This window comes from Eurypyga helias, unplaced genomic scaffold, assembly GCF_000690775.1.
Source record: "Eurypyga helias isolate BGI_N326 unplaced genomic scaffold, ASM69077v1 scaffold36663, whole genome shotgun sequence".
NCBI classification, from domain to species: domain Eukaryota; kingdom Metazoa; phylum Chordata; class Aves; order Eurypygiformes; family Eurypygidae; genus Eurypyga; species Eurypyga helias.
In genome coordinates this window covers 1-17,510 of record NW_010241218.1, presented here as the reverse complement: position 1 = coordinate 17,510, position 17,510 = coordinate 1, and the positions used below count along the sequence as shown (strand labels likewise).

General features: G+C 39.3%; 1 protein-coding gene across 1 annotated transcript; it reads left to right on the top strand.

The window, feature by feature from the left end:
* Window positions 1–2,096: 2,096 nt before the first annotated feature.
* Window positions 2,097–17,276, top strand: CSE1L (CSE1 chromosome segregation 1-like (yeast); the record flags this gene model as incomplete). The annotated part of the gene is made up of 17 exons (XM_010148692.1): window positions 2,097–2,185; window positions 2,744–2,886; window positions 5,338–5,439; window positions 5,886–6,031; window positions 6,182–6,272; window positions 6,559–6,666; window positions 7,544–7,636; window positions 8,900–9,067; window positions 9,164–9,293; window positions 10,019–10,084; window positions 11,982–12,184; window positions 13,536–13,620; window positions 14,355–14,416; window positions 15,163–15,299; window positions 15,464–15,567; window positions 16,129–16,226; window positions 17,126–17,276. Coding segments are annotated over exons 1-17 (1,972 nt in total), but the record flags the coding sequence as incomplete, so codon positions are not given.
* Between the last annotated feature and the right edge of the window lie 234 nt (window positions 17,277–17,510).

Genomic DNA, 17,510 nt, shown 5'->3' with positions numbered 1-17,510 from the left:
GGTGCGATGGGTCCCCGCTCCTACCCCCGCGTCTGATGGCGCTCGTCTGCCGACCCCTGCGGTCCGCGGAAGGGCAAAGCGTGAGGATCCGCAGTTGGGTGTAAAGAGAATCCCGAGTAACCCGCACCGCCGACCTCCTCGGGCGTGTGGGTGGTGGTGGGTGCCAGCTGTGCGGGCTGGATGCAGAACAGCCTTCCCCGAAGTTCTTCACGGTGTAAGACGTGGAGGACACCCGCTTCTGGGGTTTTTGTGTTGTTTCGTATCTAGTCTGCCATTCATTTGACTGCATTGAAGACTTCTTACAGGTTTTCTTCTGGAGGGGCTTTTTCACCTGCATGTGTCACAGCATAGCAAAAAGCATCAATCGTATCGCTTGAGCAAGTACCACCAGCTCTTTGTGATGGAAAACAAACAAATAGCTAGAGGAAAAGAAGGAAATAAGAGCAGGTAGCAGGTGAAAATTTTTATCCTTCTGTACAAGGGATTGAATAATGAACTCAGATCTTCATGTTTGGCCTTTAAAGTAAACTCACAGTCAGCTTAAGGCGTATATTTTTTATATAGGCCCCTGTATTACATACCTATGTGAGGTATTTGTAGAAGGCTGTTGGGGATTGTCAGTCTCCTCTTTCAGTTTGGTTTCTAATTCGAGTCAAGTTTAGCCTTCATGAATTCCTGTGTGGGTTTGTGTCTCGGCCTTACAAATTCCCTGGAGCAGACAACTTATTATTTTTTTAATTATGAAAGATTTAAATATTAGTTTCGACATCATGGTAATGATGCATGCGGCCATTTCATCGAACAGAAGAGCCAGCTGTTGTTGGTGCTGTTTGCTTTTGCTGTACTTCATCGGGATTTTGTTGGCCTGGGTGAATGGTGGACTCTTAAGTGGATGATCAGGACTCCAGACAAGTTAACACCCCAAAAGGCAATAGGGGTGAAACATGGGAGGCAGGACTCTAGGTGAATTTTTACTTGATGAAAAATGTGTTTGGCTCGCAATTGCTCGTTATCGTTCATTTAATTCAAGAGGACACTCTTGATGTCTCTTTTAATGATACAGGTGCCATAGTTAAAGTAAAAATTGTGTCATTAAAACTCACTGCCCTTGCAAGCTTACTTAAATAGAAACTATATTGATTGCACTGGTAATCAACATAAAACAAATCCAAAATGGGACGGACAAATTTCAGTTTTATCTTACTAAATAGAAACTCCAGAGAAAAAATAGAAATCTTTGCTTCCTCACTACTTCTGTGGTGAGTGAACTCTGCTGCTCGTGGTAAGAAAGATGGGCAGAATTGATGATGATATCCTGAGCAACATGTTCATTAAAGCATGTCCTGCTGCTGTTCTAGTGTTACTGTAATTTGAATTATTCCAATTAAAGCTGTGAAGTTAATATATCACTGTGGTACGTATGAGACTGTGTGTGGGAGTATTACTAGAGAGGCATAATTTAGACTTACTGCACAGAATTATTCTGTAATAAGTGTTGCGGTTTATATTAACACCCACCCTAATCTAAGTTAATTTTACAGGGTGGGCAAACCCCCTGGCTTTCAACAGTCTTTTGCCTTTTTGTAAAAAATTAATTTTCGGTTGAGGGTTTTCTTTGATAATGAGTATTTATTTTTAAATGAGCCGTGACTCTCCAATACACATTGTATTGTTCTATTTACGGTTATGTAGGGCAGGACTGTTCAGCTTTTTCAACCAGGAACAGGTTTCTGGGGCAGACAGAAGTTCTCAAAAGCAAAACCAAACTCCTGTTGTCCTGAAAGAGCAAGAGACCATCTTTTGGCACTACCTGGTTCATCGTTTACTGGACGTACGATGCTGTTGTAGGAGTTTTAACAAACTAGACAACAACAGTTATATGAAGTTGAAAAAATGGAATGTTTTCTGGTTTGTGGTTGTTGCACACTAGCTGCTGTTTTATTGGATGAGACACATAAGGTAGGACCATGCTTTATGAGATTAGTCAAAAAAAGCTCATGTGTCTCTTCAGTGAAATCTAGTTTTATTTGTGTAGCTTATAGGATAGACTTTCTGATCTGTATTTAATAAAATTACTTGTGGATTTTAGGTTCTGCCAAAATGGAGCTGAGTGATGCCAATTTACAGACTTTAACTGAGTATCTAAAGAAAACACTAGACCCAGATCCTGCTATAAGGCGCCCTGGTAAGTGATTCTCATCAGTGACCAGAAAAGTTTGGTTTCTTTTAGGCTCTTCTGTCTATGTATAGCAAACTTCAGTGGATGTTTGTGCAATAACCTCTTTGCAGAAGTTCTCAGTATCCTTTTTAAAAAGTCAACACCGAATGAAGTATGGATATAAATTTAACTTTGTTTGCTTTTTGTAATTTTTATTTTCTTGTATTCATGGGTTGTTTTTTGGTTGTGGGTTTTTTTTTGATACTACTGTTATTTAAAACAGTGCTGCTGTTCAGAATAAACCAGGTTTTACTTTCAGCAGGTTATGGCTTTTAAAAACAGTGAGGTGGCAATATTTTCACATCCTGCTTGGAATTGAGCACTTCTGTTAATAGCAGAAGTGTTAAAGAGCTTAATAGTAAAGAAGCTACTGTACCTTTTGTCAGACTTGTTCTTGTTTCTAATTTTGTGAAACTGGGGAAGTGTTCACGTGTTGATTATTTGAAATAGAGACTTGGGGAGTCCTAGGACTGGCATTAGAAAACTGCGTTCGGCTTTTGCTGACCTTAGTATATTCTCTTACAGCGGAGAAGTTTCTTGAGTCGGTTGAAGGAAGCCAGAATTACCCATTGCTACTGTTAACACTGCTGGAGAAGTCACAGGAAAATGTCATCAAAGTTTGTGCATCTGTAACCTTCAAGAATTATATTAAAAGGAACTGGAGAATTGTAGGTATCCTAGTGAGTAGTTATGCCAAGATTTAGTGATCCTTTTAAGATACTGTAAGATATTCTACAGTAGCCTTGGAGAATGTGTGTATGTCTGTACTCTGTGAAAGAAAGAGTCATAGAATGGTTTGGGTTGGAAGAAACCTTAAAGATCAAAAGCAGATTATTCAGAGAACAAACACAAGCTGTAGTTTACCGATGAGGGACTAAAATCTGGACTGTTGGACTCCGTTCTGTTAAAAAAAACTAGAGCTGGGTGATAAAATGATGAACAAATAATTGTCTCTAATATTACGTGTATATTTTGCAGAAGCACAATATTTAAAGCTCACTTAACTAATGGTAGTATTATTTAAACTAAAATGATTGCGACGTGTCTGTACACGTGAGCTGGTCAATTTGGCCTGTTTCTATTGTCATAGTGTTACAAACATTCCAAGCCAGCACTGCAGCTGAAGTGGCTTTCGGCTGATCCTAGCTTCTCTTTCATGTAAATGCTTCTGGGCTGCGGGACAGTTTATTTTGGTGGCCTTGGCAGTTTAACACTTTGAGGTATTTGTAGGCATCAGATAGAAATATGGCTATTTAATCCTATTTTAGACTTAGTTTTGAAGAAGTCAGACATTTTTGATTTGGAGCTTTCAGTATGTCATCATTCTGTCTCAGTTCGTAGCAATGTACAAACTGCATGTCATCTCTCACCCCCGGCGGCCTCCCCACCCCAACATTAAGGAGCTCTAGCAGCCCTAGATCGGTTATGTTTGATAGGATCAGCACGTTCAGTCTAGCATGAGGTGTCTAGAGCTTTGTTTCTGTGATACTATATATTTCAGTCATTTCTCCCCAATTACATCTTTTCTGTAATATATGTTGTAAGTAGAAATGATGTTCTGTTACAAAAAATATTATAGGTGGCTTCCTTTTTTATGGATTGCTGAATGTGATTCAGGATGAGATTTTGTTCTGGAGTAGATGGAGATGCTGTGCAGTAAGTGCATCCAGCACCGTTGTGATTGCAGTATGGCTTCAAGCACATTGTTTTGTCCAAAATTGAAGCTTTCATTTCAAGAGCAGCTGTATGAACATAAAATACAGCCCTAAGGCCAGCCTACCTACATCACATGGTTTAATGTAGCAGCCTTGGACTTGGCTGATACAAAACTCAGTGGGAGTCAGAGGGTTTTGCCTGCTCAAGGACTTGATTTGCTCGAGCTTGGAGAGCTAGATGTACAGGGTGCTTCTGGAGAGAGGGAAGAGTTGCTTTTTTACATTTATTTTTCAAGTACCTACAGAATACTTGCCTATGTGCTGCCTCTCACTTGTAAAAAGGTCTTTTTTTCTTTGAAAAAATCTCATTAAGAACTCCATAGTAGGATTTGTTGTTGCTGCTCTCTCCTTCATCTTTGTCCTTATCTATCTAGATGCCTAGTGTCTGTCCTGCCTTCCTGCTTGGAGCTTGCCTAGTACAATTAGTGCTGCCTATCATATCATTTAAACTTGTAAAGCTCAGGTTCAAAGATAATCTTATTTTTGTGGGGCTTAATGCATATATAATGGTTCTGTACATTCTTCTGATTCAGTGCAATGTGACAGAAGCTGAAAAGCGAGTTGTTTGTGTCTTACTTAGCTTTAGCTGTAAGGAAGCACCTACAAAACTCCTGAAATTTTGAAATTATTAAACTTTTAAGTTTATGAGAAGATGGTAAAAGGGAGGTAAGAAGGAGGGTAGTAGTGCCATCTGGTTTAAACATTTTAGAATCTTTGCTTTACTCTCTGGAGGTACATACCTCTTAATTGTTGCATAATTTCTACGTTTCTGAACTGTGCTGCTGTCACCACAGATAATATGACTGTCACTGCTGTCCCTGGTTGGTGACAAGCCTCCTTATTTTATTTCTTTAGTAGAAAGTTTGAAATTTACTACCACTTGGCACTGTTGGCTGACTGGACTTGGAACCAATTGATATTTTGAACTGATTAGATAACTCTTAAAGTCCATGTTACGGTTTGGATGGTGCAGCCTGCACCCATGTGCAGTTTCTGGAAAGTACAGCTTGAGGTAACTTGCACAAAATCAATCTTCGGGGTTGGCAGAAGTGAGGACAGAGATGTGGTTTGGTGTGGTGGAAGAGGGAGACTGTTGTTTAAACTTCGGTGTGTTATTGGCACATGCACCCTTCCTTTGTATGGCTGAAGTGCTGAGCTGAAAAGTCACCATCGGAGGAGAAAACTAGTTCAAGATTTTATTAAAGATGTCATTTCTTTCAGCTTTTTTCAGGTACTTCTGGTAGAGATTCACTGTAGGCAGTATCTTGAACAGATCTGCTGAGTTTCTTTAACTGTGTAATAGTTACATAAATGAGTATAAGCAATTGGTTTCTGAAATGCTGGTTGTATTGTTGCCCTGGGTATACTGATATGCCTGTGACTTAATTATTGTTTTAATTTTAGGTTGAGGATGAACTGAACAAAATATGTGAATCAGACAGGATAGCAATTAAAGCCAACATAGTGCCCTTGATGCTTAGCAGCCCAGAACAAATTCAGAAGCAGGTAATATGTCATTTCCTAGCTGTGTGCATGAGACTTTTGGGATGTTTTAAGTGTGTGTAGAGAATCTGGTTATCGGCAGAGCTCAGTTCCCTTACCGATGAGGTCATCCCAATCCAAGGAACTTGGAGTATGTTGCTGTAGCTACTTCTGCCTAGGTTTTTTTTGGTTTTTTTTTTTTTTTAAGGCAATTAAAAAACAAGTGTATAATCTTACAGCTGAGTTCTACCATTAGGCAGTTAAATACTGTGAGGCTGCGTGTACACCTTGGATTTAAAGTGAGATTTCTTTGTTTGTGGGGAAAACTAGTAGATATTTAACCCAGCGATTTTTGAATCTGACAATAATAAGCATTTTTCTTAGATATTTCCAATATCTGGCATGACTGCTGGTTTTCTGTAGTGAGGAGTCTGCTTTTACATCATGTAATGGTTATGTTTCCTTTCCAGTTAAGTGACGCTATCAGTATTATAGGTCGGGAAGACTTTCCTCAGAAATGGCCAGACTTACTGACAGAAATGGTGAATCGCTTTCAAAGTGGAGATTTCCATGTCATTAACGGGGTCCTGCGCACTGCTCACTCTTTATTTAAAAGGTATTGGAAATAAGGGACTTAGTGTCTGCGTTGTAGATTTCTGTTCTACTCTGAATTTTTACCATTAGACTTTGTAAGTCTACTACATCACAGCTGTACCTTCTACTTAGGCTTATTCTATTTTTCCTGTATTTCTCTTCTGCTTGTCAGGTACCGCCATGAATTTAAGTCAAATGAACTATGGACAGAGATCAAACTGGTCCTTGATGCCTTTGCTTTGCCCTTGACAAACCTCTTTAAGGTATTTCTTTTTTAATAATTGCTAAAACAGTTTTTGCATTCTGAAATACTGAAATACAAACTGAATACTTAAGAATGACTACAAAATGGAAAGTTAATAATAGGTTTTTTTGAAGCTGCTGGTGAGGTTCAAACTCAAGTCATGAATGAGACCTGACAGGATCAATAAGGGGAGGAAAAGGAACTCTTAGGGTTAAAAAAAGAAAGTTAATGACACTTCTCAGTACCTCTTCTCATTATGCTTTGTGTGCGTGTGTGACTTAACTGAATCTTCTCTCTTTTTCCAGGCCACTATTGAACTTTGCAGCACGCATGCAAATGATGCTAGTGCTTTGAAGGTTCTCTTCTCTTCTCTCATTCTAATTGCGAAGCTGTTCTACAGTTTAAATTTTCAGGTGAATCTCCTTGTTCTTCTAATAGTTCAGCTTTGATCGCACGAAGCCATTACGCTTTTATTTGTAGGATCCACTTGAGGCAGCCTTTAAGGCCTCTCTTAATCACAAAAAATAAAAGTGGACAATCTGCATCAGCGCTGGGGTAAAGGCACTGTAAGGGTGGGGTTAATTAACTGTGAGCTTGGCCCTATCTGAACAAAGTTTGAGAGAGTCTGAGCTCTTCTCTTAGCAAGGCGGCGTTTTATGGCTGGCTCTCTGAATGTGAGCTGTGGCGGACGGAAGTCAGATGCCTGAGTCTGCGCTCACTGCGCTCCTTTACGTGTGTCTGTGCTGGCGGGAACTCAGCCGTGTAGGTGATGGTAGCTCTGTAGCACCATGATGGCAGCAGTGCGAGGGGTTTTTGGTTTGAAAGCAGGTCTGAATTTCTAACTTATTTAATAAATGCGCTATATGAAAAATGGTGAAAAGATACTTCGCTGAGGTGACATGTATTGAGTGTCTTGACACGAACGTAAGTCTGACGCGTGATTGCTTGGGCTGGTCTTCTGAATGGGGCCAAAGAGCAGGCTGGAGCTAAAAGGGAGGCTTGGGCTCTCTTGTTGTGAGAGTGAGAGGCAATAAGGTTATTTCTTTGTAAAACTGTTGGCTGTATAGGGTGTAAACAACTAGTTTATTTGGAAATAGTATATTCCAAAGCCTCTGTGTGGAGGGTTTTTGTTTAGGAGGAGGAGGGGGCAGTGTTTTATTTTCAAGTTTGTTTTGCACGCGTTGTCCCTGGGTAGTTTACAAGGTGGATACGTACTACATACAGTGTAGGTATGTTGTCTGAGCAGTGCAGCCAGCAATTAAAATGCACATTTATGTTTTTCCTTCACAGGATCTTCCAGAGTTTTTTGAAGATAACATGGAAACATGGATGACAAATTTTCATAGTCTTTTAACTTTAGATAATAAACTTTTGCAGACTGATGTAAGTACTGCATAAGCCTCCTGGTTTGCCTCTGTGTAGTAGAGAGGGTTGACTGAGAGCTTAGACCTAACTCTGCACAATGCAATGTCATCTTTGCTGGAATAGAATGACTGAGGAAATGGGATTTAAGAGGAGTTGCTCCACTGTCTAAGAAATTTGAGGTCCAGTTCTTGAAGTTGTATCTAGATTATAGGTATACCCAGCTGTGCACAGAAGTCAACTTACAGATAATAATAAAAGAGTAGATTCTTTGGGGGGCATCTGCTGGACTAACCTGATCATTAAGAGTCACAGTGTTCAGGTTTTCTATGCCTTTCAGCCAGTTCATGCACTGTGTTTTAGAAAACAGATTATCTTAAAGGACTTGAAACAGTTGAACACAGAAGGCATGACATCCCTAAGTACTTCAGTGTAGCATTTGCTGTCTTTGTCTGTAAGAATTAGTAGTTTCACAGGGGAAAGATGACACCAAGTTCATCAAAGCACACATGAATTCTGTGTGTGCTTTCAGTATTCAAAATGCAGATGTCTCCCGGAGACAGTACAGCAGTTTGCCACTTGATGGAGCCAAAGCAACTCTCAGTTTCTTTACAGTACATTGGGAGGCAACTGTCCTGTGCTGTAGTTTCGCAGTTGTCTTAGGCCAGCGCTGATGCTAAAAGCAGCTTTGCTGCTCTCTTCTCTTGTACCTGTGGGCTCTTGCCCAGCACAGACATTGATGCAGCTGTGTGCTGAGCTGAGCCGAGTGGTATGCATTAAAGCTGAAAGGTGGGGCGAGGCTGGGGGTGACGGAACTGGGGTGGTGTTTGGTTGTTGAATTTTTTTTGAGTTCCAGCTCAATTTCACAATTCTCTTTGCTTTGTGGCTCCACAAGCATCTGTGCTGGTATGGGGAGGGAACTACTTTTATAACTATTCCACTTTAAAGTAGCAAGATACAATGTCTTCTGAGCATGTTTTTTCAACAACTTGTGTTGTCTTTTTCCTGCTACATTTGTACATTAATTTCACGTCAAACTTCATCAGGTCTAAATTACTTTTTTTAGCACTTTCATTTGAAATGCAGGTAGTATTTGTAACTTAGAATACAAATCACCAAAAAGCAGTGATTCTAGGGATGTGAGAGGGTCAAAATTTCTTTGACTTTTTTTTAGAACATGGTAAAATAATAGTGTAAATATTTCCTTCAAGTATATTGATACTTTTAATATTTAAGTAGTGTTGCAGTTTGGATGTTTAAGTTCTTCGTTTTGTTTTATGTGAGGATGAAGAGGAAGCTGGATTACTGGAGCTTTTGAAATCACAAATTTGTGATAATGCTGCTTTGTATGCTCAAAAATACGATGAAGAATTTCAGCCCTACCTGCCACGTTTCGTAACAGCAATCTGGAACCTGTTAGTCACAACAGGCCAGGAAGTGAAATACGACCTGGTACGTTATTATAAACTGATCTTGGCAAGTTTAATAATGAACTGTAAACTGGTCAGTCATGCTCAGGCTGTATGTGTTCTGTTTGTGGTGTTCTAGCTGGTCAGTAATGCAATCCAGTTTCTGGCCTCAGTTTGTGAGAGACCACATTACAAGCATCTCTTTGAAGACCAGAATACATTGACAAGCATCTGTGAAAAAGTTATTGTTCCCAATATGGAATTTAGAGGTAACTTTTTGAGACTTAAGTTTCCAAAGACATGATAAAATCCAACTGTAATTATAATGCTTTGTGGCTTTGCAGGACTAAGAATTGAGAATTACCACTTGTGTACTTCAGTACTAGATTTAAAACCAAGTTTCTAGAACAAATTGCTGTCCTATGGGCTTTGTAGGATTGTATGAATATAATAATGAATAAATACATAATTCTTCTGTTTTACTGGGATCTGAAATTGAAAAATATAGGAAGTCTAGTTCATGTGCCACCAATAATTTTTCATCAAGTTAGTACTGGAGGGAGTCTAAATAGGCAGTGTATCTGGCCTACTAAATTGTAATGCCTGTTTCTCCAAGCTTTGATGGGCTTATATTGATCCTGATATCTAAAATGTAGTGAAGATGTATTGCAGTGATAAGAAACTTCTCTCTACGTCTGTGACTCTGGAAGCCTTTCTAAGTGCACTCGTGTTGCATGTGTCCTACCTCTTTCTTTATTTCTTTTTTCCTTTTCTTTTAAATCAGGAATACACCAACTAGTGAGTATGAAAAACTAATCTGTGGGGCAGCTGCAAGCTAAAGAGGCTAGGCTGGATGAATACTTCTGCTTAATTTCTGTTAATGGTATAGAAGAGTACTTGGAAAAAGTAGCAAGTTTGATAATAATACCCCTTTGTACCATAAAAAAAATCAGACACCTCTGTTTCTAAACTTCTGTATATTTTGTATTTTCAGCGGCTGATGAAGAAGCATTTGAAGATAATTCTGAAGAATATATAAGAAGGGATTTGGAAGGATCTGGTAATCCACAGATTTATACTAAGAATACTTGGTCTTTAAATGTAGCTCTAAAGAGCTGAAGTCACTTACTGAAGCTTTTATAACTTTTTTTTCAAATTGGGAAGGTGTGTGTGTCCCTAAGGGATTTTAATCCAGGTTTTGATGAAGTTTACTGTCATGATGTGCCCATCACAGTGTCTTTTTGTTTTGAACAATGTTTTTGTAGTGTGTTTTCCTTAATTGGACTGGTATGTCTCCTGCACTGCACACATTCTTGTTTCAGCAAATATAGCCTGTAAGTCAATGCTGAATAGTGGCCACAGCGGTGTATTTAGTTCCTGTGTGTAGCAGTTTTAAATAACATGGAGAGACTGTGCCTGTATTTAGTAGTCTGTCATGTTTAAACTGAAATTCTGACCAGTGTTGCATACTAAACTGCCATCAAGCCAGCTGGACACCAGCCAGCCCTTGTACGTCGGCACTGTGTTCATACCAGTGCAGTAACGTCCTGAGAACACAGTGCTGGGTTAACAGAGCTGCTTGATTTTTCTGATTGTAGCTGCCTAGCCTTCAGCCAAGTCGGAGCACAAATGAGCCACATCTAGATATGTGTGACAAATCTCTATGTGCTGCTCTGTGCCACTAACAGCTTACTGACCGACACTTGTAGATTAACGACTCTTCGTCATAGATTGAAGGAATTGTTGTACCCTTGCAGTGGAGGAAGAAATTGGAGGAAAATGTTTTTTGAACTTTTTCAAGCAAATGTTTTACTCTTATCCAGGATTGGCTGTGTTTTAGGTGTTTTTGAAGCATTTTAAGACAATTGAAGCAAGAAGTATTTGTGTTCTTCAGAGATTACTTTAGAAATGTGCTCTATTGCGTTTGAATTGACTTGCTTTGTTTTCCTTCTCCTGCTCCTGTTGGTATATTGTCTTAAAGGCCAGCTGACCTTTTGTTTTCCATTCTTGAAACAAGGAATTTTTACAGTTTGGGTTTTTTTTGGAAATCTGTTTTGGTTTGGTTATTTGGCTTGCTTGTTCTTTAGAAAAATGTCCGGATTCAGTGTGGTGGGCCAGCAGCTGAGGTAAGCACCACACAGCAGCCTGCTCGTTCCCCACCCTGCTGTGACGGGATGAGGGAGAGAGTAGGTAAAAGTGAGAAGTTGTGGATAGAGATAAAAAACAGTTTAAGTGAAAGAAAGAGGAAGAAAAGAGCAGGGGGGAAGTAGTCAGTGGCTCACCACCTCCCACAGGTAGACCGATGCCCAGCCCATCTCTGACCAATAGCTCTGTCCCCTAAAGCTCTCTCCCCGTAACTTTTATTGCCAAGCATGATGTAATGTGTCATGGAATATCCCTTTGGGCAGTTTGGATCAGCTATCCGGGTTATGTCCCCTCCCAGCTTCTTGCCCACCCCAGCCTACGTGCTGGGAAGGGAAAAGAGAAAGCCGTGAGGCTGTGCAAGCACTCCTCAGCAACAGCCAAAACACTGGGGTGTTACCAACAGTTTAGTCGCCAGCACAAAACACAACGCCATATGGGCTGCTGTGAAGAAAATTAACTCCATCCCAACCAGATTCGGGTGTGTAGGTGCCAACATAGTAAAAGCCTCCTCCGGCATGCTCCCTGCAGCTTTCTTTTGAGGGCAGTGAAACCTGCGGGTACATGTGCAGTATTGGTAGGTGTCTGTTCCTCCTTTTGTGGTACAAATACTCCCTACTACGACAATAAGTAAAAGAATAGTCCCAATTATGACAGTAAGAAAAAGATTTCAGTGTGTTCTTACACATCAGTGTGGAAGATTGCAGTACTTAAGGTGGGGCTGTAACATCGGACACTGTATATCGTTATTGTGTTGATTAATATGAAAAGCTGTATACTTTCTTATATTCGAAGACTCTTTGGTTCTCACACAGATATTGACACCAGGCGCAGAGCAGCTTGTGATCTAGTCAGAGGATTGTGCAAATTTTTTGAAGGGCCCGTGACAGGGATTTTTTCTGGATACGTTAATTCTATGCTGCAAGAATATGCAAAGAATCCGTCTGTTAACTGGAAGCACAAAGATGCAGCTATTTACCTTGTTACGTCTTTGGCATCCAAAGCTCAAACGCAGAAGGTACTTCTACATTCTACTCATTTTAATCTGTACGCGTTCAAGTGTTGCACTGTGTGTAAGGATTGATGTGATCCGTTTTATGCTGCTTCAGAATGGGGGTAACTGTATTGGTAGTGGTTGAGTGTTGATGAGGTTGAAAGTTATCCGTTATGTAACCCTCCCACAGTTGGTCATTGGGTGGTATCTGATGTTCAGATGGATTGGGCAAAGCCAGCAACCATGTGTGACCGTTTGGCAGGTCTTGTGAGCGTGTGTGAAGCAGCCATACAGAGAAACAAAATCAGCTTGGGTCTGGAACCTCTGAGCTTTTAAAGGGTGCTGAGCCAGAGTTTGTTAGCTGTGCAAGGCCTTGTAAAGGGCAAATTTAGCTTTACAGAAAAAGATCAAAAGCAGGCTAGAGGAATCTGAGTGACTTCTAGTTTCTGTAATTTTATTTCCCAATATTTCCTGTTATTTGAGTGTTCATGATTTGGAAATAGATCATGTTGCTTGCTTAGGAGAAAGCACCTACTAGGCTGGATACCTTGAGAAGCCAGTCCTGAGCTAAACTGGTTTTGGAAACAGTAGCATTGTTTCAACTGTCCTACTGAAGAGAATTTTATGTATTAATAAATATTTTAAGTGTTATTGCAGTTCAGATCTCTGTGGATTTACAAAACAGATTTGAGGCCAACAGTAAAACATGTTGTACGGCATCTTAATGCAATTTTGCAGAAGGTTTTTGGTCTCTTCCTGAAACTCTAGTTGTATCCTGCTGCACAGCAATTGCTGATAAGTGATGCATAGCATGAACCAGTTCTCTAGCAATTAGAAAACTGCTGAGTTGTACATCTGTCTCTTTCTGTGCTGTTTAGTGGCAAATACGGGGTAACATCACTTAGAACACTTGATAAAGATCCATCTGAAAACCCTGTTTTAAAAAATTAGTTGCCGTTTTCCTAAGAAAAAACTAAGTAGTGATTTTTATTTTTTTTTCCTGTGATTCAGAATTGGTGTTTGAGTTCTGAACTTTTCCCTTTTCAAAGGCCTGTCACAAAGCAAAAGTGTCAAGTTAGTAAAATGCTGATATTTTCTGTCTACAACTTTGGTTGATTATTCCTGTGTTACATGCTGTTATTCCTCAACTCAGAGCCGGTAACTTGAAACCTCAGTACTGCTACAGCTGAAACCTAGGTACTAAACACATTAAGAAAAAGAAATTGGATCTTTTTGGATCCACAGTTGGATCAAAAATCTCATCACATGCATGCACGTTCTAGAGTCTTTCTATTAAAAACACATAAAAATGAGTAAAGCCTAATTGAATGTCAGCATGTAAAACCAGAGTTGGTCTGTTGTTTTGTTTTTCCAGCATGGAATAACACAAGCCAATGAACTTGTTAATCTGACAGAATTCTTTGTGAATCACATTCAACCTGACTTAAAGTCTGCTAGTGGTAAGTTTGATGTAAGTCTGATACATCTGCATCTCGGCAGCGACCATTGTTTCTTAAGGCGCACGCGTTCATACGTCAGAATCATCTCTGAGACAGGGAACTGTTAACACCCGGCACACGGGAAGGAATTCACATTTGTTTGGCTGGCAACGAATGAGCTTTGAAACAAAGGTGGGTTGCCACGTGCTGCCTGCAGGATCAGAGCATGTGTGAACCTGGTTGCTATCAGCTACACGCTTAAACCTTTTCCATCGAAGTAATTTGATTTCTGTATTGGAGACCTTATGGCAAACTTGTATGCTGTACAAAAGCCTGAGAAGTTAAAATGCTGAAGGCTAGGTTGCAGCCTGTATCAGCCTATATTGATGAGATTACAGATGTCTAGATTTAAGCCACATACTTTATTTTCTGCTTCAGCACTTACCTTACAATATTTGGAATGCAGTAGGTTGTTTTGGAATATGCAGTTGGAGACTGTTAAAATCAGAGCCATCAGGGCAATTTCATGCGGAAGAGTTAGGCTGCATATATAATGGTACTGGGCTATGATTTGTACCTAAAACTGCCCATGCAGAAATGCAGAAACTAAGCAACGTAGAGAAAAATTATGTGTATTATTTTTGAGGGGGAAAAAAAGTCGTGAATTATATATGTCACCCCTATATATAGTGTATGTTCAGTAATCACACTTATATGAAAAGTATAAACAAAATGTGCATATTTTTCTCTCACAGTGAATGAATTCCCTGTGCTAAAAGCAGATGGTATCAAATATATCATGATTTTTAGAAACCAAGTAAGTTTTTCTTTTACTCTTCTGGTAAAAACATATTGTAGCTTGTTAGTTTATACTTGCCAAGCCTCATTTATGTTACTTGGCCATATCTTAACAGGTGTTTGATAGTCACATATAACACTTCATGCTGAATTTTTAGTTTTGAAAGTAAATGATATTGTTATAAATATCCAGTTGCCATGTAGTCTGCATGCTGTCCATATGCTGTGGGAGCACTGAACATCTTAGCATGCTTGGTTTTGTGACACGCTCAAGACTCTTGGAGTGAATGTTGGTCTAAATAAACTTGATTGCTCATATTGTTGCAGTAGTTAGAGTACAACAACTTTGTCCTTTACCTTTTCTGATTTGTGAGATGCAGTAAGAAAATATACTCAGTATTATTTCTAAATTTTAGGTTACCTTTATCCATCTCTTAGGAAATATGTGTTTGGGGTTTTTTTTAAGCTTGATATGTTTTAGTTGCCCATCAAGACACAGTGAAATGGAAAAAGAAATACCTGTTAGGAATACATGCACTTACAGTCAAATGTAACTCTGGTGTTCGGGGGAAGTGTACAGGCAGTAACAGAAATAGGTACCTCTGGGCTGTCGGGGTGTGATTTAGCAACTGGAGCAGCCTTCTAAGATTTCTTCCCCTGCCAAGCTTCAGTTTGTAGCTGGTGAGCTCGAGGGATTATACTCAAGTGTTGAACCATCTGTATTTTTCTGTAACTTGCGTATAATTTGTTGCTATATTTTTATAGGTACCTAAAGAACAACTGTTGGTATCTATTCCTCTCTTGATCAATCACCTTCAAGCAGAAAGTATTGTGGTCCATACTTATGCAGCCCATGCTCTTGAAAGACTGTTTACCATGAGGGGGACAAACAATACTACCCTGTAAGTTTTCAAGGAGAAATAAATTCGTTGTTACATAGGTTTTGTCCATTAAGGATGAGAAATATCTGTAGGGGAATCTCTTATTTCTTAGTATTGCAGTATCGTAAAATGATTGAGGTTTGTAATTATCTTTCATCATTAACGAGCTGTGTTTTACTTAACAGCATTACAGCTGCAGAAATGGCACCATTTATAGAAGTGCTATTAACAAACCTTTTTAAAGCACTGACGCTTCCTGGCTCATCTGAAAATGAGTACATTATGAAAGGTAAATGTTTTTTTGAGTTCTGCAATATGAAAGTAACTTTGTTAACTTGAGGTAAAGGCTTACAGTTACAGGCTAGTGACATTTCTATTTGAAAAACCTAGTTTATGCAACCATGCTACAGTGGTATGTGCAGCCTGCAGCTATTTACCGGGCTGCATGAAGTCATCTTTGACTAAATTTATGATACCAGAGAAACACTAAACGTAATGGTATTGTGGCAAATCATTTCTCCAGTGGTAGTCCTTGTAGTCAGGACATTCAGCAGGGAATCTGCGTGGGGTATGGCTCAGAGTATGCCAAGATTTGAGACTTGCCCGGGAGAAAGGATGGTCTTTGCAAAGTTGCTTAATCGCCTGTGCTCCGTCTATAGAATGGGGATAATGAGGCTTTGCTTTATCCTTTGTCATCATTAGGGGTTGATAGCTCTTGCAGCAGGTGCTCTTTCTTGCTGTACCTAAATCCTTGGGATCCGATTTAATAGTAGAAGGTAAAGGATTTAGGCATATGATGGTTGGCAGAAGTGTTTGTCTCCAGAAGATAATACTTCCCATTTATTTGCAGCTATCATGAGGAGTTTTTCTCTGCTACAGGAATCCATAATTCCATACATGTCTTCTGTTATCACACAGCTTACGCAGAAACTGCTGGCTGTCAGTAAGGTAAAGAAACAGGCTAAGCAAAACGTGCGCTTTTTACCTTATACAGCAGTCTTTCTAAAGATTTATGTACATCTTCTTGTTTGTGATCTGTTAGAATATTAGAAATTGTTCAGTATTTTCTGCCTAAAATAAGTAAAAACAGCCTTCCTGTGAAGTACTGTCTCTGTTTTAGGACATACTTTCAAATCATTCCCTCCTGTTCTCATCTGAAATTTGGAAACAGATTTTGAAATCTTCTTGTAATACTAGTTTGTTGGAGTATAAATATTTGCTTGTGCAGAGGCCACCATTACCATAATCTGTTTTTCTCACGACTCCTTTATTCTTTCTCCATGAAGTTTCCGAGGCTAATGCTAAATTTAGGCACTGAAATGTGGGATTAAATTAATTACCCTCCTGCCTTTGGTGGATAAAAAATCTCTTAGGTTTTTTTTGTTCAGGCTGGACTAATGTTCTTGAACATCGACATTAGGGAATGCTTTAGGACATGTGCATCCACTATCTGAAAACTACTACTGTGTGTAGTTTAAACTTAGCCCCAGAGTATAAGAGGGGTTCAGTGAAGAATTGACTAGACACTTAGATGATTGAAAAATAGTGTTTTTCCAGTTCTTGTTTTGTGATACTTCTAACTGCTTTCTAGTTTATGTAGAGCTTCTGAAAAACACTTGCTGTCTTTTAAGTATTTATAAAACACACCACTCCTTTATGTGTTAACGGTTTTTACATTTGCTTTTATCTATGAAATTAATTTCATGAACATATTAATAAGTCAGTCATAAGTATCCTTATTCCCAATTGCTACTTTAGACTTCAGTTGAAATAAAAAATGTATTTTGCTAAGTAAGTGACTTGGCTGCAAGTTTGGGTTGATTTGTCTGTTTGTAACTTGTTTTTAGAATCCAAGCAAACCCCACTTCAATCATTACATGTTTGAATCGATATGCTTGTCAGTAAGGATAACGTGCAAAGCAAACCCGGATGCAGTTGGGGGCTTTGAAGAGGCTTTATTCATGGTGTTCACTGAGATACTACAGAATGATGTGCAAGGTAAATTAAAATCAGTAAGTGCTCGTGCTCTCTCTCCCCTATAATCGGTTGCTATGATCCACCTCACAGCAGTTTTTCTGCGACACAGGAAATTCAAGTGAGAGGGCAGCATGTTCACAGTGCTAATAAACACTTTGAGGAAGCGTTTGGATCGTTCCATAGGATACATCAACTGTATTGACTTACTTCTGAAGAAAATTCTTTTATTTTTAAATTATTTTATATTATTTAAAT